The following is a 22,569-nucleotide window of genomic DNA, read 5'->3' on the forward strand; positions in this document are numbered from 1 at the left end:
GCTCAAGGTAACAGGTATGTGTGGTATAGATTGAGGCCAACACCATACTTAATCGAGTTTCCTCGTGTCAAGGGTGCATTTTTTTCTCTTTTGTCGTTTGCAGTTAAATTCTCCACTACAAGCAAAGCCCAACAAAAAAAAACCTGACGTCATCGTCTGAAGGACTGATATTTGCTGGTAGCGAACAAACTAAAAGCATGAATGCGTTTTTTTTTTATAACGACGGGCTGGGTTCGTTGGGAGCTTTAATCTGCAGGAGACACACGGTTTCGTATGCATGCCGTGCCGCAGTTGTACGAACTTGCTATTAGTTAACATTCCACCACCATCATCGGTGCAGTGGCTGGCTACTGCCGTGCGATTGGTTTTACTTTCTGCCAGGGTAGCTACTACCAAGTCGCGCAGAATGGTCTGTCAAGCAAAAAACTCTACCTTAAGCCGTAGGTGTCCTAACAGAGAATGTGTTGCCTGCAACAAAGATGGAAGGAATGCTGTTTTTTTTATGTAGAACTTTGCGAAAAATCAGCTATCCACTGCCACAAATCATTCATCGTCATACCAAAGTGACATTTAGCGAATGCATATGCATATGTATATGTCCACGCAGCACTGCTAAACGCTCTTTGTTTTTGTTGGTTTGTTACGAAACAATCACCCCAATAGCATATTCGATTTGCGTATCATAATTATAATATCCCCACCAGATCAAGTTTTTAGGGGAAAACACCTCATATTCAACTCACTCACCGGTAGATCGTGTTTCGGTTTTATTATAACTATACCTCAATTGCGCGCATGCGAGAAGCGGACGATATTTTAATGAGACTACAATGGAGAAAATGTCTTACGCAACCGTAACGCACGATCGAGAAATCGTCCATGCGGGCGTGCGTCTCGCTGCTCAAATTAATCTTCACACCAGGGATTTATTGGTGGACTACTCCTTTCCGGGTTTATTACCGGGTCCAACCTACATCGCGAGTGGTTAAAATGGAACCGCGCGTTGTAGAAGTTTTAATTAAGTCTAGAAATTAAAATTCTTCCCATGGCTATTGCTATATGGTGGTCAGCGGGACAACAATAGGACATCGTTACATCTCTCCCGTACGCAACACCTCCACAATCGAGGGCCTCCTTTTTTATGTTGCCAATCGTTATCGTCAACAAAACATTCCATAACACCCGCAGCTAAATTGCACCCTTTCTTCAAGCCATGGTGATTCGAATTGAAATAAATGTCGTGATCTCATCCGCCCTTTGTTTGATATTCCGCTAACGCTAACGGGTGGTACTGCTATTCCCTTATAATATCACCATCGGCCGATGGAATGATAATTTCACTTTTCACTCTTCAAATGGCTTTCTTCATACACCTCCGGGGTGGTAGCGATGGACAAGATCGTAGAGATAAGCCGTACCCGGCAGTTTGTTTTTGGTTGCTTTGAGCTGATATCGGTTGATGATCTTCCTCACCGGAAGAAGAGAGCATGCCTTTCGGTGCACTATGCGTTATGCAACGAGGCCCACCCTGTGCAATAGCAACGAACTCCCGCAACGTGGGTTACTTCATTATTCTGCTCACATCGCACCATCATTCCAAGCGGTAGTGTGAGCTAATTTGAAGCTGTTTTCATGCTGCTGTAGGTGTGTATATTTTTGCCCAAATAAACGAATGGAAGAAGATCGTGGGGAGGGGGAGGGGAGGGGGGGGAGATACACGGAGATACAATTTAAGTTCACCTTTTGCCATTGTACCGACCACCACGAACTCCACCGCCCAAGACCCCAACGATGGGGCGAGAAAGATCGGAGGTTTGACAGTCAAGTCAAGTCTACACCACGAAGATTTGGCCAGTAGCACCCAGCACATCATTCCATCCCCCCACTGGCAACGGTCAGAATTGGGCTGCGGAGATGTGGGTGCAGTGATTTCGCAATCATACAATCAATTTAATTCACATCTTAGCAATCATGGGAGCTGCTCGCGCACTCGCGGTTGGTGCGATATGGTGCGGTAGAGGCACTTACGGTCTCCGTGCGCCGTCCGGGCCCGGCTTTATGTAGATTTCTTTTCATTACTTACGCCCAGCAGCAGCAGCAGCCGAGAAGCGAACCAGTGCGATTGGTAATGGTAGGCTGGGCTTTATCTTCGGTACGGCAATCTGCGAACGTCTGGGAAGTGAGGCAATTCTGCGAAAGGCGGAAGTGACTAATGGATCTCCCGACAGTTGCGCATAACCTCCCGAAGGTCAGCTGGTTTGTTGTTTGCTCAGCAGCAGGAGAGAGCGAAATGATCCTGAACCGCTACTACTGGCCGAGTGAGTGACTAAGCTTGCAATAAAACCTCCGCAAGATGGACAACTGAATACATGGTGGTAATAAAGTTAATGATCATCAAAGAAATCTCTCAGAAACCAGGAAATTATTTGAATTGCCACATTGCAGATATGTTTTTTTATACAAAGAATTTACTGAAATTGAAGTTGACAAACTTTTGTATAGTTTGCATTCGACATTTCATGCGTCTATTTTACCTCATCGCACATCAGAATATGAAGCAACTTGCAACACAAGACCTCACGGCATTGCAAAAGGAGATCAAATCATAAAATTTTTTACAACTTTGAAGTTTGCTCTTCAAATCATGTTTACTTTGTCCGATCCAAAATTAGGTTAGGGAACACATTACACGATAACATGGTCACTGGCCCAATAAAATGTTAGCTTAGACTCACGTCTACCCCCCTACCATCATGCAGGCAACGTTCTATTTCGTAGCAACATACCACGTTGATGCGAGATAACGAAAGATATGTTTCTTCACGGTTTCTGTTCCTCACGGTGTTAATGTTAAACCCGATTGACTACGACAAATTTATCGTCCCCGCTCAATGATGTGGTTACATCGGGTGTAGGCACATTAGGCATTTAACAGGTTATCGCATCCGTGATACAGCCAATAAACGACCACAGGCATAACTGTACGGTTCACATTTAACAACTAACAGGATTGGTACCGTCACGCCACTCGAAAGCATTCTTAGCGATAGTCTACCGAAGACATTAAGACAGCTTCGTAAGCAAGGACTCAAGCATCGGCGTTAGTTCAGCGGTGGAACCTGTACATTCCACTTGCTTTTCAAACGAAGGCTAACGGCACCTTTTCGGAAACGGGTTTGCCGTACGGCGGCACACTCGCTGGTCACATTTTACCGAGAACGGGCTAATATGGTCCCGGTTAATTCCTACACTCTTGTGTCAGCTGCGTGTGTGCTTGGAAACGATTGCTTGACACAGCAACAACTTCAATCTCACTGTGCTATTCACCATCTTCAATCGTTGGGTAGGACACCTACTGAAGCAAACCAGTTCCAGGCGTTATGATTTTAATAAATTCAGATACATTTCTCTAGTACCGGATAGTTTAAACTGCATCCGGAAGCACAATGCCCTAAAAGCGTTAAATAAATTTATCCAATGCAATTCCGGTCACTTAAGTTATGACAGTCACGCTATTTAATAACAGAATGCAAGCTTAAGTATTCTAAACAGATATTGCTGATGCTGATGACCGTTGTACTTGGAGTGGAGACGACAGCCTTCATCAGGTGCTGGACTGTTGACTGACATTACAGAATCAATGATGCAGAGTGTACATTCCTTCCATTTAGACTTACCTGAAATTAAAGAAGAAAAACGCAAAGAGTTAGCCATATGGTCGATAAAGAGATGGAAGGATCAGTTTGCAATTTCACAAAGCTGAATTATCGATGGATGTTAATAAAGCTTCCCATAAGCTCGGCAACAAAAAACAAAAACGTTCGAGAAGAGGCATGCGGCGTAGAAAAAGCCCATCATGCACGAAGAAACGTCCGACACGCTACCGGATCTCGCCGGGATGGGATGTCCGGCGTGGCTCGGGCTGTCGACACGATGGCGGTAAACGTTAGCCGTTGAATCTAGGTCAAATCGTTTCACCGAACTCGGTTAGTCAGGCATGACTGCATCACGGACACGAACCGGACCCCAGACCCACGAGGGACCCCCGGGTAGCCCTCAGGTGATCTCCCTGCAGCGTAAAGGAGGACCCTTCCTTTCGAGAGTAGCCTCACACACATCAACATGCGGTATACTCGCGCGTTCTTCACGTTACAACTGCCACGTGCACGTGATGGTTCGGACTACAAAGACGTGCGATTACTGGTACAAGTTTAAAAGACGAATGTGCATGCGACGTAGCGTACAATTAGGGGATGAATTGATTGGACGCTTCTGTGTGTATACGATGCCAAAGTAAGGCATTATTACGACATGCTAATGTACAGTGCATCCGCATCTAAGCTTGGGTAGCCAACATATCAATGTCGATTTTAATTTTACGACAACCAGACACCGACTATCGTAATCCATCATTCAGAAGTTCTGTTCTGCGCAGTGAAACCCGGACATCTTTAAGTGCTGGTATCATTCTCATGACAGCCAGACATCCTTAAGAAGTAGGGAAAGTGATTTTATGCCGTAGAACACATTCGCTTTCGTCGTTCCATCAATAGCGTTCAAGGTACTTTCTTCGCACTATTATTGCTGACAAATGATCGAGCGTCAAAAAGTGTAACATTTCTGATGTTTCCAAATCCATGGATAACGTCTACATGGCGACTTCACGGTTATAGTCATGTCCGCTCTATGCGATGTACAGTGATCAATCTTGTGAATGGTTCAATCTCACAGCTAAGACGCCACGGTTGTGAGGTACGCGCTATTTTTGGAGAACTGTTCTCCAACGGAGGCTCGACACTATTAGTTCGATACCGTGTTGTGTTTTAGCTTTTCTGGTTTTAATTCTTTTCCCCGTCCCCCAATACCTGGACCAGGCTCTGTCTGGCGCCTAGGCGGTTTGCTGGGGGGAACAGAAGATCGAAATACCGTACAGCTTTTCGGCGGGATTAGTTTTCCCGCCATGCTAGCGTCTTTCAATCTTCCACGAAACGATGGATGGGGTAAAGAGAAGAAGGAAAACATTCGCCATACACAAAGAAATTACATTCAAACGGCTCCCAAGAACAGATGGCGAGATGGACGGAGCCTTCTTTTTCCCTACATTTTATTTACCCCGCTCCATTTTCTTTCCATTCAACATTCAATCCATCCCCGGCACATTGCATTGGGGGGGAAGGCCCGCTCTGTGAAAAATCTTTCGATCTCTCTCAAAACATAGAATGCTTCACAACGGCAGGAACGGAACCGGGGCCGCATTCTACACCCAGACCGGAGGAGGGAAAATAATTAGCATACACGCGCCCCACCAACAACGTTCGTAACAGTGCGTGAGGGGGTTTTTAATGTACGATGTACCATACCTAAGATGCGCTGCTTACCGCAACTCGGCTGAGGATGAGTTGTTTCTGCGTGCGCATGCCTCTGACACTCATCAAGGCGCGTTCCTGTGCACACACAAAAAAATCCTCTGCTATAAATATGCATTAGTCGGGGACTAATTAAAACAACCGCCGTGTAACGGGGTTATTAATCATCGTTCTTAGTTCGGTTGCTGCTACTGCTGTACCTCGTCTTCGTGTGTTGTCGTCGTCTAATATGCTCCCAGAGCTGAAAATCTACGACTCACACCTAAATGACTTACTGCAGCAGCCAAACAAGGTGCTAGTTTAAGGTGGAATAACACGATGCGGGTGAGAGTTTTCCGCCCTTTCTTCCCAAATCAAGTTCGCATTAGAGAAGAAGGGGGAGAGCAGTACGAGTACCTTAATAACTATCTTCGGCATACTCTTCAGAACAATTCTGATGTACGCCTGAGACATCAGATCGCAGGGAAAGTACAACGACCACACGACGTCTCGGTTTGATGCACTCCCACTTTCTCAGCGGCCCCGTAATAGATGGGTGATAATTGAACCAATTAAGCAACGATCTTGTCGTGCACATTGACAATCATGAAGCATAACTTTTATGTGCGTTACTCGTCAGTGCGCACTAGAACAAGATATTTGAAGGACTCTAGTAATGGGAACCACAGAAAACACGCACAACCAGCTTAATAAAAGCAAGTATCTTGAGGACATGCATGTCTAGATGGATTCTCAACTGAATGCTTCCGGCACCAACAGTTTCCATTAAATCTTGGCCAACGAGAATCGAATGAAGATGCGCAAAGCTTGACCACGATTTTGACTATTGTCCAACCAAAAACCAGAACGCGCAACAAAAGAAGTTTAATTTTTATTATGTAAATCTTAAAAGAAACGCCCCTGCGAGCAAGATTTGATTATTCTTTGGTGTAGGTTTTTGACTTGTGACGGAACGCGATATACCATATCATTGTTATGCTGTTGGCCACATGACAATCGCGTTAATTAGTTCAATCAAGCATAGTGTAGTAAAAAACCACACACAAACAACCATCATAAGCAACCATAAGAATGTCCCCCGTTGGAAGATAACCGCATCTAAATGACCGCTCTAAACTCCGCCGAGTGGAGAGTATCAACCTTTATCATTCGCTTTGCCCGCTGGAGAAAGTTGCAATTGTTCAGACTGAAACAACTACAATAAACGAACCGTCGACCACGCGTCACCATGGCGACACGCTTTTATTCAACATGATTAGAATGCATTTGCATAAATGGTGATTATTTCAAATTGCTGCAACGTAGAGCAACGTCCGGAAGGGGGAGAAGAATAGTCGGTCAACAGCTGGAGAAATGGGCAAGAACCCCTCTTAACCCCTCTTAGATACCCGGTCTAGTGTGTGCAGTCAGCCTCAGAATCCAGAACGGAAACAGTGTACGGGAAAAATAAAACTGACGAGATAATAATGATCTACTCTTTTTATCTGATGACTCAAAACCTCAAGGTAAGTCGCTACGTTCTGGGGAGCAATTAGGCAAGGGTTTTTTTTTTTTGTTTCTACCGAACCCATCTCCAAATCGGTCTCTGCATCCATCATTTCCCATCCACACATACACCCAGAAAAAAAAACCCTGAGCATGTGATCTTGATGATGCAAGCATCAACATCAACAAATCGCTTTCCATCACCACACCAGCTACCTCACCACATCCATCGGTTTTGGCGTTATGCACCGTTAGAGTAACAGTTAGGTTATTTTTACTCTTCTCTTCAAAACTCCCGGAAAAAAAAAATCAAACCCGCCCCGGTAAAAGTGTAGCCCCAACAAACAAAACTAGCCTGGAAAAGGCAACAACAACAAAAAAAGTAAAACAGACAGATCAAACAAACAACCAGCGAAAAATGGGGGGGTTTGTTCAAAACTGATCTTCGAAATGCAAGAAGAAACGAACAAAAAAAAAACAAAACTTTATTGCAGGCATTTCGTTACATTTTGGCGGCTTTTGGTGAACCAGATACAGCCAACGGCTGAGCCGGTTTAATTAAAAAACGATCTAGCAAGTTGAACAAACCATTCCAATCAGCGGACTCGGCGTATTGCTGAATAAAAATTGTAAGACGCTAAAACAAGAACTGGAAAACTTCCGTTAAGGTCCATTCACAGGTGTTTTCCACTTCCAATCCCGGTTGTACCTTACTGGCTTTGGGAGGAGTTAAGGGAAAAAAAACACATCACTGCTAATCAACGTTCGGATAGAGAACAAGGCAACTTTAAGGGCAATGCTTTTGAGCTCCTGCATAATGTATCAAAAGTAAATAAGACGAAGGGATAGGGAAAACAGGTTTCGTAGCTAATATCGGAGACAAGCATAGTGAATTTAAATACCATGTGCGGTGTAATTAAAGAATGGGGGTTTATACTATCCAACAACAAAAAAAAACCTGGAACATTATGTTTGATGTACGAGTCTGTTTTGTCAGCTTAAATAAGTAACATCCCTATAAATAAAATAAACAGTTTGAATTTAACTCACTCATAAAGATGTCAACAGTTTCAAGTAATCTAACGGGAGTGCGGCGACCTTCAACTCTTTAGTTAACTCAAGATATCTCGGGATTATACCAAGAATCAAGATCAAGATCTTAAATCAAGAAGAGCAAGATAATTCGGGATTTAATTCTTCACTGATTTAACTCACACAAGAGTTATCTCATGATTTGAATCGTGAGTTAAAGGTCGCTGTGAAGAATTAAACTACGAGTGAGCTCAAAAATTCAATTTTCGAGTTGAAGGTCGTCGTGAAGAGTTAAATCTTAAATGATTTGAGTGATTTAATTTTCTATACAAGAATTAAACCGCAAAAGAATTATGAATACTCTTTTCGAAGATTTGAATTAACTCACTCCCTAAAAGATTTAAATCATTCATTCATTCTGAATCATTGTGAACATTACTACTTTTTATAATCAAAATACCTACTCAACAGCTGATGAACCCAAATTTCTAACAGACATTTAAAAAAACTACTGTAAGCTACAATTTTCCCCCGTTACATCATGAACATTCGAACAAAACACGACAACCACCAAAAAAAAAGAATCATCTTCAAATATTGTACAGATAAATGCGCCCCGATCATCCCCCATATTGATTGACCCACTTAGCTTAACGGGCGTATTATGAAAACGTTGCTCCAGAAATCCTGATCTACATCGGCACAATACAAACACGGTACACAACAACATCCCGTATCGTGGCGCACGTAACGATGAGTAAAGAAAACAACAAACTCTCTCGGCACAGGTGAAAAATGGTGCCTTGCATAGTGCTCTATAATTTTCCAACCAAACACTGCTAACTACCCCCAAGTTGCAAGAAATGCAGAGCGATTACGAAAATCACTCGCGCAACATTGTTAATAATATTTGTGTTACTACCTTTTTTATTTGGACTTTGCACGATTTATTAACGAACATTCCCGTCGTCTGCACACACGCGTGCCGTATGAAGTGGATGCTTTCGTAGAAAAATATCAATATTTGGAGTGCAATCCCGCACATACCCGAAACATGGTCGGTGGCAGTGCATGGCCACATGCTGCAATATAACACACACAATTGCTGCTTTCATACTTTTCACGTGGGAGCACAGATGGTTTTGCAGTTTTCCGCAACCTTCCATCAACTGTAAACAAAACACATCTCTCGCACCTCCATTCGAAGTTTCCTGCGGAGCAAAGAAAATTCCTCCGCCAACGAATGAAGGGTTGTTCACTGTGCGTCCATGACTTTGATTTCTACCGTTTCTTTGCGCTGGCCCACACAAAACACATGCTAACTGTGGGTCTGGTGTCGGCTTCAATGGTCATCCACACCCATGCATCCTGCCGAATCAAACGTACCAAATTCTGTACCAACCATTCCCATCGCCGGACGGAACAGGAAATGAATGCGAAACGTAAACAAAAACAATCGACTTCGATTGGTGCTGCTTAAGCAATTAGCAACTCGGAAGCAGAATATTTTGTTTACTTTGGGCAACAGCCAGCTAAAACAAAAAAAATCTTCATCGAATGATTCCTTCCATCGAAGTCGCGACTGTAGGAAGAATTTTTTTTATTGCTGTACCTTTTCCCTCATTGATAAGCATCCGAAATAATCCTGCAAGCATGCACTTTTTTTTGCACAAAAAGAAATAAAGGATCGATTTTTTCTCAATTTTCGACCTCTTCCAATGCACTCAAGTCCAGGCGGATTCATTTATTCGTAACCTCAAATATACTTCTCTCATTTGCGCTCACTTAATTGCACTTCGTTTCGATCCTTTCCGGACACGGATGTAATGTCGAGGATCGGAAGGTACTAAGCGGGAGGGATTTTTTGCGAAAGCAACAGCAGACAGCATTATGCCAACTGGAAGGCTGGAGCACTGAAACGACAGCGGCGGCGCGACGCCAACAACCCTTTTCGTTGGAGACGGGCCGTCTCGGAGTCGGCCACAAACTTCTCTCGGCCGAGATAACGATTATGGGCGAGATGCTGAACGGGCGGAACTGCATTGGCAGCTGAGTCAATGCAAACGCGGCCCGCCGTCTCGGCTGTTTCGTCTCCGTTACACCGTATCGTAACTGCGCTGTGCAGCTGATGGCAATGCCACACACAAAGGAGTCTCACAGACCCGGATGTCTGGATCCGCCGGCGTCGGAAACGCTGATGACGGCACCAAAAAACGGAAGTAGCACTATTTATTTAGTTTTTTTTTTCGTTAGAGGAAAATTTAATTACGATAAAAGCACTACTACACGAATGGGACGTACTTGGCGGGCGGTAGTGTAAGCAATGTATTCATTCGCCTCATAAGCATTTCTTCAGATAAAGCCCACATACACAGTCGAATGGTATGCTATCGGCGCATGTTATCATTGGGCGTAAGATGGGAGATGTGTTACCGGACAACAGTGATTTAATTTATTTGGTCATGAACAAGAATATTAGGTATACAACTAAGTAATGATCATTTTCGTCTGGTTTTAGAAAATTTGTGATCTTATTACAGTTTTATTTGAAATATTGGGTAGTTCTGAATAATGTTCATCCCTATTACATGACTGTTGCCTTTCTTCAAATTTCCGATTTTATTGTTGAAAAATTTCCCTAACTTTTGAATCAATTCGAGAATTCAGGGACATATGATAATATTAAATTTAAGTTTAATAGAAAACACTACAGAATCGGCACAAAATCGCACCCAGATTAATCATTCGTTCCTTTCTCTACGAAAATTGTCGGCTTCGTGGTGGTGCAAAAGTCCTATAAATCGCTCGTGGTCGGGCGCCGTCGTGTGTCAATCTATTATCCCGGCCTTTCTGGCGGACGCATCAACGCCACTACTCGATCTCAATTTGGCCCTACCACACCTCCTCTGTCCATGTGGAAGACCCAAAAGGATTTTACGGGTTGGGTCCGGTGTCATTCTCATGACGTGACCAGCCCACCGCAATGCCTGACGAGTCTAATCCGCTGTACTACGTCGAAATAATCGTGTTGAAAATGATAAAACCGCACCCAACACCTGGTACCTGGTAAGAAGAATATCTTTGCACATTTACCAGTTGTTGATAAGCATAAGATATTGCACTTTATAAGAAAAAACTTAAACTTTCTGCCAATGTTTTGGAAGATTTATGAAACGTGCCCCAATTTCTGTCAGCACAACCAATTCAAATACGAACGTTACTTAGTTGTAGACCAAATAGTTTTGATTTCATTTGTCATTGGCTTGAAAATGGCACTTCTAACCGCCTTTCGGCTATCCCACAAACAATAGACAATTTCGCATACCTCATGGTTTTAACTAATGTCTGAAAGACGTGAAAAAATGCACTTCAAAGCCAATGCCTCTCCACTAGCTGTGCACTAACTGTCGATTTCTCTTCGGAGCAATTAAAAAGCAAATACAACATTGCTTCAATTTTATTCCCAGGGCACGTTGGTTGCGGCCAGGCCTCATTTCTACCACCGTACCAATTTTTAACTCCCTTTCTTTCTATGGCAGGGCTAACAAGCGGACACCAAAAGTAGGCGCGAAATCTACAACAACCCACCAGAATCAACCCAAAACCCAATATTGGACGCTAAAGCTAAAACGGCGTCCAAATCAAAGAGTCAATTTTCTTTTCCGTGACAAAGAGGTGCAAGTACGCATGGTTCGGGCGAGCTTTCACCCGTGGTGAAAAGATGAAAAATATTTTTACACCAAAAAAAAAAACAAAACAAAACAAAAACACTTCCGTCCCGTAACATTTTCGTATCAAAACATGACGGTACAGTTTCTCACGTAAAATGAAAAGACACATAAATAAACAGCATTATCGTGGCCGGTGGAATTGTAATGAAAATAGACAGTGCTGATAACAACGCTGGTACACAGCAGGGGCAGGTTTAAAGCAAGTTAAAGGAAAGTTGAGGTCGCGTATCGGGTCACCCGCGGCAAGAAACGTGTTAAAAATAGTTTATCATATTTATGCGGCACCAGCTGTCGGTACCTAATACCGACAATGGCCGGTGTGAAAATCGGTCTTCAATTACTCCGCGCTCCATCCACAACAAATTAGAAACGAATCGCCGGAATGGGAATGAAATGAAACTGAATCTGCAAAACCATGAAGTGCAGAGAGTGAAGCTTTCTTGATGCATGACAATATTTGAAACAATGTTGATGTCACTCTTTTTCGTTGCCCAAATCGTTTTCATAAACATGCGCCAAACGGTCTCGAAAGTGAGCAGGGTGCTCCCACAAAAGAGCTATAAATCAACCAAACGTTTTGACAGTGAACCATTGGCGATCGTGCAAACGGTGGACGTTTGACAATTGCCAAATCAATAGCCCATTACGCAGGTAAAATGTATATTTTATAGGCAGAAGGTGTAGAGCAAGGCATAATCCATCAATCCGTCATCTGCAATAATGCTCACGCTACTGTTGTGCCGCGTAGTTCCACACCGTTTGAAGAAGCTGAAACATCATTAGTGCAAAATTGAAAGGACCCACAAAAAAGCGGGGACATATTCGGCAGGCCTGATTAATTTTTAAACGTCCCGATGATGATAAGTCCTTCGCCCCCGCACCCAACACGGCACGATTTGAAGGTTCATATTGTGTTTCGTTTCGAAATCGGTCGACCCGACACTAAGTCGACGGCATGTGGTGGTGCCGTCCGCATAAAATCGGCCACAAATTGATGGAACTACTAATTTGATCCAGGAAAATCACGTACGCGGTGCTACTTTCGCCCACCGTACGCCAACAACGTGACGACGCAGGCGGCGAAATCGGATTTATGTGTTGGCGGGCATATTAAATGCCTTTATGGCACGTTATTCAGTTCCTTCGCAATGCTTCTTCCGTGGCGTAGCGTTGCATACAGTGAAGCATATCGTAAATCGATAAGGCCAGTGTGTGCATCTATATGCTATGATGTATGATGCACCCTGCACGAAGAAGCAAAACGTTCATATGTACAGTTTGATCGACCAGATAACAACAACACAGAAAACCCTGCAGGGAGCACTCGGGAACTGACGACCAGATTGGATCGATCTTAATTGTAAATGGTTCAGAAGGGGGTGCACAGTACAGTGGACAGTAGTCATGCATTAATCTATATAACTGGAATAAATTCTCTTCCCTGGGTTGATTTATTGATTTGGGTAATTCTTCATAATACGGAAAAAATCAAGCTAGGGACACAGCTTTAGCGACGAGTCTAAATGCCAACTCACTGTCTACACCTCCACAAACCCCAGAGGTATTACACAACCTAACGAACGGTCCGTACCGAAGCCCATACCGAGGCCCTGCATAACCGTGATTGTGGGAGGCAAACCTGTGCATCGAACGAAAGTGAGAAGAAGCACCAAAATGTACTGGCAATCAGGGAAGGATTATTGCCTACTATACCCCAAAATGGTACAAATGGTAAGGTCTACGACTACATAGCCGCAGGGAGGATGACGTTCACATAGACGTCGCGAAAACGATGCAGCACGTACAGACCGTAACCGAATGCCGGTAGTAGGTGGCCTTTCCCTACTCCACACAACAACGGTAACAATATTCCACCGTACACCAAAGAGCTGCCCCGTCGTTCCACTGTCATCGTCGTGACGCGCGAAAGATGCTTTCGATGCCCTGCGGTACACACGCCGGTGTGGATGATGGCGTAACAATCCGATAGCTCACACAAAATGTGCTCAGTTGGGCTAGCGATCACGGGGGTTTGTAATGAAATTGAACTCCAGAAGAAAAAAAAACCTCAAACTTCCAAGCGTTCTTCAAGTCCTCAACCTCCAACCTGTGGCGAAGGTTTAGACGAAAGATGCGCTCACGAGGAAATGTTCGATCATGTAAACACAAACGAATTGATTATGTTTATCCATGAGTTGCTCACTGCAGCATCACGAATCGGGGCGTTGGCGAATGTGAGTGAGTTATTCTCATGAATGCATCCTTGGCCTTTTAAAACCCCGCTCAAACGAAAATTCTTCGATTTGTTCCTCCTACGTCCACAGCGCGAGTCAACGGCCATATTCGTTTGGAAAGCGAAGAAGCGTTACTTCAAACGCTATTAACACTAACAATTGTACCATCGCCATGTGGAAAATACCGTATCGATCGTGCACGTGATCGTTCGCTACTGCGATTTGCTTTCATACGACCTCCGGCCATTGCAGTGTGAATTGAATTCCTCCCATTGATTGAAAAAGGAAATATACAGCAACCAAATCAAACGATTCAACGCGCGGTATAGACGGCCGGGTTGTTTCTGTTGCTGTTACGACAATCATGTGCAGGGAAAAGCTGAACCCGAACGGTAGAATTGTTACACATTGCGCTGTGAGCTGTCTAGCAGAAACGCGGCATCCGTTTCCCGACATTCAATTTGGTACACGTTTTGGTCCATGTTTGGGCTTGCTACAATGCACCGGCCCGAGGTTCGATCGGCCATCGGTTCGCCGGAGAAGGAAATCGTGGGCCCGACTACCGAAAGGTTTGCATAAACGCTTACGAGCGCACACAATGAGAAGCGGACGGCTCGCGGCAGGAAACATCAACAACATCGCATAAGCAAACACACACATACAGAGGCATGGAAATGGGCAGCTAGCGGTAGCTGCCGGCCAATAGCAGCAACATGCCAAACACATCTTCTCGAGTTTGTAAGTAGCAAAACAATAATTTTCCTTACCCGAAAAAAACCCCCGAACGCATCCAGCAAACAGTGCCGACAGCGTCAGGAAGACGGAGGAAAAACACACACAAAGACAGAAGAAAACGTTTAAATAAACCGACAAACGTTCATCTGTGCGGTATGCGTAATCCGATCTATTTCATGCTTCCTTGCATTAGCCGGCAACGGGCGACGGTTGAGGGGTCTCTAGTTTGGTTTGGTTGATTTTCTGGGCTCTCGTTGTAACTCTTTCGGAACCGGCTTTGTAATGGAAAGTGTCGGGTTAGGGGTTTGACCTTAGAACTTCCGCTGAGAATTAATCAATATCACCAAACGGGTTACGAAGGGTTTAGTTCCTTCAAACGCTGAAACTAACCAGCTCAACTTTACTACAACCTTTGCGACCAATCAGGACACTGTTAAGCTTAAGTTTAAATTCCTAAACCAAAGCCTAAGCACTGTTCTTTCTACAATAATTTCACTATCTTTTGTAACATTTAATGAACATTTTCTACCACTATTTATTGATTTCTTGGTGAGAGATGTGTTTGGATTAGTTCTACCCGAGGACATTCGTTCTCGGTGGTCCACAGTGTTCATATTTGTATATTTACACCTCAATAGGTACTCTAAGAGTAGGGGCCACGGGGGCGATGAGGATTGCCTCAAAACATAAAACCTCTGGCACTCTTGAGTGAATTGAGCGTTAAACAAAACCTGGCTCATTGAGTGACTTTTAGAGGCAAACGAGTAACTGAGGAGATTTGAAACAAAGTATCAGCGCTGGTGGCCCCGCAGCCTAACAGTGATTGACATTTGCGAAGTCAACCACGAACGTAATCAAGCATTCCACTAATCAGTAATCAGTTTTCCTTCCTTATTTTTTTCTGTTTATTGTTAAACAGTATAAACAATGATAACAATGCTTTTTTCTTTAAAAAAAAATTGCCCAATATTTTAGGTTATGGAGCTAAACCACAACAAGCGATGGCACTTTGAAATCTTTTTCTCACGCATGTTATCACCGAACACCGAACCTTCTGAACACAACATCTTCAACATGTTGGCGGCTTAGTGAAAAAGATCACATCTTTATCACCCTTCCGGTAAGGAGATCTCACGGATAGACACGTGAAGCTGATGGGGGGAAAGCAACACAAACATCATAACCAATAGCGAACTGCCTAAGATCACGTGCAGCCACGCCATGTTGATGTGCCCGCTATCAAACGTACATGGCAACATCTATCGCAAAACGGCGGTGCAAATGAAATATGCACGAACGCGCCCGGTGTGTTTCGTGCGCGAAAGCCGAACAACTTTCGAACCACATTTCGCAGAACATTAAACAGAGCGAACGACCAGAAGAAAGGTCGATTTGGGAAGGATACGTGACGTCGACCTGCCACCGCCAAAACTGGGGAACAACGGCCGAGTACAACGTCACACGATTACACCGGAGGAGATGAAGTTTGAATTCGGGGCGGAATTTGGGAGAGAGGTTAAAAATCCACCCCCTCACGAAATGATCTCCACCACACATACAAGACGTGGGTATTGGATGATTTTTGTTGTTGTGTGAAGTGTCAATGAGGCCAAACGAGTTCGCGAATTGAAACTCTAAACAGAAAGATGACAGTGGACCCCACCGGCTCCGAGGAGCCGAAGTCACTTGTCAAGGGAGGGCAGTACACCTCGGAAAGGGTGCGTCGGTTTGTAAGCTCAGCGAAACGGAACAGTGCCTTCGGGAAATTGAAACACGGCCGGTTCAGAAGCGAATGCCGGACATGGTGACTTCATCGCACGGATGTTGCACGGGGCTTTGTGTATTGCTCAGACCAGATAGGACGACATTTGGCCGGAAAGCTTTTCTTCTTTTGCTCCATATCTAATAGCCACAGTTTCCTTGCTTATATTCGTCCTTACGTTTAACAGCTTGTAGTCTGACAAGAGTTGCGACTTTTAAATTGTGTTGTGTCCCATTTACGGATAGCCATTTAGACACGATACTACCAGCACATTGACCAGCACCACCCATTTCGGAGCGCTTGGAGTGTGCTGGAAGACTTGTGAGAGTTTCGCATTGTTTTAGTTCAGCCTGCATGCATGATTTATCATTCACCCTCACACCTAACCGGCCTGTGGCAGGAGAAAACCAGGCAGGAGGAAAAGCAGACAGCCTTACTCGATGCGAAAAGCCTCCCATCAAACCATGCCCGGGAGTTTCATTTCTGTTTCGTCCGCGCTGTCGATTCGTCGCTTCCACGTTTCGCTCGTGGCAGACGTCGTACCGCGCCTTTCCCTCTCTCCGGACAACTCGCATGCCGGACATTTCGCACTCGGCTTGAACGGTTGAACGATTTTCTTGCACACATCGGCCCAGTGCACCGCTGATGATCGACTGGGCTTCTCTAGCTGGCTGTTTGGTATGTTTGTTCATGATCACTTGCGCTTTACGGGTCCGTTGTTTGTCTTTTGCCTTAATTTTTCCCCCTTCCGTTGTGAAGTTGGGTGGAATGGTTTGAAGTGTCACCGTAAACACAGTCAGAGCATAAGGTTACTGAAGTACATAGAAAAGCACAGATGCAAGGCTTGATGCACCGAGAAGGACATGGTAGACGGAACACTGAGTAACTGGAAAATTCAAATCTTCTTGAACATATTCCAGCAAAACCAAAAAACAAAAAAAGTGCTTGCTGTTACCATATTTTACATTGCCGGCAAGAAGGTCCTCCTTCTCAAACGCTCACATAAAATGTAGAAAAATAGGCCATTGCACGATGCAGCGCTAGCAAGTGACAAAATGTCAGCACGTTTTCAGCAAAAATGTAGAACGTTTAAATCTGACAACGACACTGTCAATTATTCATGCCGCTAGGCCGATGAGGCTTTGTGCATTCGAACAAATTTGTGCCCAATTTAGGGCATTGGACTCTTATAAGCAACATTGTTGAGCGATCGTCTGGAAGGGGGCCTTATTACGTCTTGTAATCAATGTCTAATATTCTTTAATTGTCATACTATTTGTTCGAAAGAATTTATTCAACCAAAAAATAATTTTAATACACTCGGAGCTAACGAAGCTCCGGGGACTATATAGAACTTATATACAGTCAAGTCTCTCTAAGGTAGTGTCGCTCAAAGATAGCAAGTCTCCCTAAGATGAACATTTTTTATAGTCCCTTCATTTTTAATACATTTTTTGTTTTTCAAAGCTGCAAAAGTCTCCCTAACAAGGCATTCTCTAAGCTGCACATGATATTTATACACCAATGTTTCTCTAAGGTAGCGGTGTTTTGGTGTTTGGCAATGACAGCTCATTCTGGCTTCGTTTACAGAGTATGGTTGAAGATTTTTGCCATACATAAATGGTATACCAACCAACTGTGTTTGGCACCCAAAGCTGCAAGTCTCTCTTAGAAAGCGGTCTCTTCGGCTTGCAGGTTAGAGAGACTTGACTGTAGTTCCAGTACTCACATACGCCTCTGAGACATGGAATATGTCCCAAAACTGACGAAACCCTCTTAGTCGCGTTCTAGAGGAAGATGCTCAGAAGGTTTTTTGGTCCCGTGTGTGTGGAAGGGTAATGGTGGAGTCCACTACAATGACGGGCTCCACGAGCTGTAAGACGAATTTACTGTCGTACAGCGGATTAGACTCGCTAGGCTCCGGGGTGAGGTTGGTCATGTGATGAGAATGACACCGGACGACCCACCCCGTAAAGTCCTTTATATGGTCGTCCACTTGGACAGAGGAGACGTGGTAGGATCAAATTGAGATGGGGTGATGGCGCTCGACCGTGATCAGTTTAGAAGACTCTTGCAGCAGGCCAAGACAGCGAAACGGTTGTAGCGCCTGATGAGTATGTAAGTATACTCGGAGCTCTTCATAGACGAACTATTCTCGACGAGCAACATGACCTCACACGGGAAGTTGTCCGTTGGCTTCTGAAAGGGGGTCTCTGGCAGAAGTACAAGACATACTCGTTAGAAATTGTAGCAAAGAATTGGATTCTTCAACGTGATAAGATGCTAGAAAGTAATCAATTTGCTACCCTCCATCATGTCAATGCGTACGACAGAGGAATTCCAACCAATTATTTTATCAATTTTCATTGGAACTATCGCTAGGGGGTAAGACACACACACACACATATATATATAAAAAAAGGAACTAATACACTTATTGAGAAGGTCAGCGTACTGGGAAAGGTTTGCACCAGTAGAGTTTGCCACTTTTTTGCCAACACTGATTAGAAAAACCTTGACAATCGAATCGACTTCCACACGCACAAGTTCCGGTTAGATTGATAGGTGTGGTCCCGCTACGAAGGTGAGATACATACTATGCGATAAGGTGCCTGCTATCTGTTTCGTAACTTGGAAGTTCCTTGTGTTCTTCCAACGGTCCACACGCTCGATATCTGTAGATGCGATAATGATCTTTTTGATCGTTAGGTCCGTGGGACACACACACACACACACACACACGTGCGGATGTTTCAATTTCGCGAAAATCAAGCATCTTATCGTACGGGAAGATGTCCAAAATGTCCTGAAACAACACCGGTGTGTTTGCCTTGAAGCGCCGCAGCACGGTGGTAATGCTTTATATAAAAGACCTTACCAGATCGACAGTAAGGTATCAGTTTTCGTCGGCCAGTGTACGACGATCTACCAAGAGGACCATCTAATAGCTAGCGTGGGAACGAACCAACAAGTGCTCGTAAATGAGAAGTTTACTCGTGCTGGCGGTCCTCGTGACGGCCTCCCAGGCGTTCTCGGTGTTCCAGAACCCACCATGCTCGGGAACTACGACCTGCTTGGTGAACTGTGTAGTGAACTCGCGCTGTCCAATTTTCAACCCTACCAAGCCCATCCTGCTGCCCGGTCCGACCTGTGATCGTTTCTACAAGTGCGAAAGTGGCCGCGCCTGCGAGACGCTGTGCCCCGGTGGTACCCACTACAACTCTCGCGAGGAGGTCTGCGATTGGCCGCACCGTGCCTGTTGCGATCCGAGCATTGAGTGTCGTCCCGATCCTTGCGGACCTGGTGGAGATTGTACCGTACCGTCGCCCCCAACTCAACCTCCAATCGTCATTCCGCCACCACCGCCACCACAACCACCATGCAGCGGAGGAAGCATCTGTGCCAACAACTGCCCGGTAGACAACCGTTGCCCGATGTTCGATGGACCTAAGCCGACTCTGCTCCCTGGACAGCACTGTGGCGTTTACGCCAAGTGTATCGCTGGACGTGCCTGCCCGATGTCTTGCCCTGCGGGACTCCACTTCAACTCTGCCAAGCAGATCTGCGACTGGCCGTTCCAGGCTTGCTGCGATCCCAGTGTAGAATGCCGTCCGGACCCATGCGGACCTAATGGTTGCGGAGGAGGCGGAGGCGGACCCATCTACCCACCACCACCACCGCCACCACCACCACCACCGCCACCATGCAGCGGAGGAAGCATCTGTGCCAACAACTGCCCGGTAGACAACCGTTGCCCGATGTTCGATGGATCTAAGCCGACTCTGCTCCCTGGACAGCACTGTGGCGTTTACGCCAAGTGTATCGCTGGACGTGCCTGCCCGATGTCTTGCCCTGCTGGACTCCACTTCAACTCTGCCAAGCAGATCTGCGACTGGCCGTTCCAGGCTTGCTGCGATCCCAGTGTAGAATGCCGTCCGGACCCATGTGGACCTAATGGTTGCGGAGGAGGCGGAGGCGGACCCATCTACCCACCACCACCACCGCCACCACCACCACCACCGCCACCACCATGCAGCGGCGGAGGCATCTGTGCCAACAACTGCCCGGTAGACAACCGTTGCCCGATGTTCGATGGATCTAAGCCGACCCTACTTCCTGGACAGCACTGTGGCGTTTACGCCAAGTGTATCGCTGGACGTGCCTGCCCGATGTCTTGCCCTGCCGGACTGCATTTCAACAACGCCAAGCAGATCTGCGACTGGCCGTTCCAGGCTTGCTGCGATCCTAGCGTTGAATGCCGTCCCAATCCATGCCCACCGGGCGCGTTCGGCTGTGGTCAGAACAACTTCAACAACAACAACAACAACTGGATGTGGGGATAAGCTGCAGTACAAAAGGGACAGAGCTCAGAGAACGAAAAGCCGTAACAAACAGCTGCGCTTTCGCTTCTATCAGGCTATACCACTAAGTTATGGGTAAGTTTGCAATATAGCCTTGTAACATGATGGCATTATCAGACGAAGGTGGTTAATCATAACACAAAGAACACGAGCCCCGAGAATATACGAGCACATCTAACAATTACAGCAGATTGTCCTGTACGAGAGCTTACTGAAAACAACACAATAGTTGTGTAAACTTGTCCGAAAATTAAACTTAAAACAGTTATACAAACAATTACATAATGTCGAGGAAAGGCTACCAACCAACAGCAATAATAGCCAATACCAACAGCAGTAGTTGATTGGCAGGTTAGGACACTGATGACTTGTTCCCGAAGAGGTTCAACATCATTTCTGTTTTCCGATATTGACGTGATGGTCACAGACAGTTAACAATGCATTAAAAATAATTGAGTGCAAAAATCGATATCTTTCACGAGATATCGTATCACTTGCTGATAAAAAAAAGAGTTGTACTTCTGGACATCCCACAGACGTCCAGTATCAGTGGTTCCAGAAGTACTTGTTACCGCAAAACCACAACATAACAGGGAGCCTTGCAATTAATTTGGACCATCTCCAAAATTATTCAACAACACACAGTGACCTCATTGGGTAAAAATATCCTGACCAACCATTGTGCAGAGCAAATGAAGGAGAACAAATATGCACAAATCCTTCGACTATCGTGACTTCTTATCACAATATGGCCGTTAAGCATCTTTATCGATTCATGTCTTGCTATTGGACCTACGCCGAGTTACGCCCTACTTTTGTGAGATTACGGATTGCACACGGTCCAAATTCCTCTTCCCTTCGATACCTTTGCAAATAGTCCGAAAGATAAGATATCTTTTCCGGGCTATTTTTACGAGATAAGGACGATTGTGGTGTCTATGTTTCTTGGGAGAATAGCGATAACGGAATCGGAAGCGGGTTGAGACTAGTGATGGGAGTTCCAGAATGGATTTAAGAGTACATTCTGACACCGAAAACGAAAATCCGGACTCGATTCCCGAAGCAAATCCTTAGTCAACACCGGATAACTTCTGGAAAACTCCGTAGTGAACGCCAGATATGACTCCGAACGACTCCGGAATCGACTCCGGATGTGAGTCTAGAATACTCTGCGCTTAACACCGGGAGTTGACTCCAGTGTTGACTCTGGATGTTAATTTTTGAATATTCCAGAGCCAAAGCACTTAACCAATCGATACCGTAATCAACGCTGAAGTCAACGCTGGATCTCCGGATATCTTCGGCAATGTTCCACGGGTTTACAAACTGTTTTTATACTCAGTTTTGCTCAGTGTTCTGTAAGTGTTCTAGTAGTTTTCCTCGAATTGTACAACATTTTGCACATAGACTGTTTTGCAGCTTTCCAACGAATTTCCACACATTTTTGAGTAATTTTCTTCAGAATTTTTTGAATACAGCATTATGGGCTTCCTCAAGCTTTCCAAAAGCTTTTCATTAGTTTTTCAGCACTATTCTTTACAGATTTCCTAAATGATTTAGACAATCGTCTCCAATATTTGGTGTTGATTTTGATAATCTTCCAGGACTAATCCAATTTATAGTTTGTATAGTTTTACCGCCATTATTTGGCGTTGTCCTTAGTTTTCTTGGAGACCGTTCCGAGTCTACCGGCAATAGTTTTGCCAGCAAAATATTGCCTTTTCGCTGTTTGACTACAGGTTGTAAGCTTAGGTTTCTAAGGGCATAAGAGGATTTTCTGTATTGTTCTTTAAGTTCGTGTTCTAAAGAAGTTGTAAGTTGTTCTACTAAGCTCCCCCGTAAAATATCACGGAGTTGTTCCGG

The 22,569-nt window shown here is 44.8% G+C and overlaps 2 protein-coding genes across 2 annotated transcripts in view; one reads left to right on the forward strand and one right to left on the reverse strand.

Annotated features, from left to right (window-relative positions):
- LOC128715199 (formin-binding protein 1-like) overlaps positions 1–22,569 on the reverse strand; it is a 59,724-nt gene that overhangs the window by 34,270 nt on the left and 2,885 nt on the right. The gene's annotated exons all lie outside the window — the stretch shown is intronic.
- Positions 19,327–20,688, forward strand: LOC128715200 (probable chitinase 10). Its single transcript, XM_053810082.1, has one exon. It carries the CDS (start codon positions 19,327–19,329, stop codon positions 20,686–20,688), a length of 1,362 nt encoding a protein of 453 aa, XP_053666057.1.

The sequence above is a fragment of the Anopheles marshallii genome, chromosome 3, assembly GCF_943734725.1.
Source record: "Anopheles marshallii chromosome 3, idAnoMarsDA_429_01, whole genome shotgun sequence".
In the NCBI taxonomy this organism is placed as follows: Eukaryota; Metazoa; Arthropoda; class Insecta; order Diptera; family Culicidae; genus Anopheles; species Anopheles marshallii.

What these genes read in the sequence shown, in the direction of transcription:
- LOC128715200 (XM_053810082.1), top strand. Translation starts at nt 19,327, where the DNA reads ATGAGAAGTTTACTCGTGCTGGCGGTCCTCGTGACGGCCTCCCAGGCG.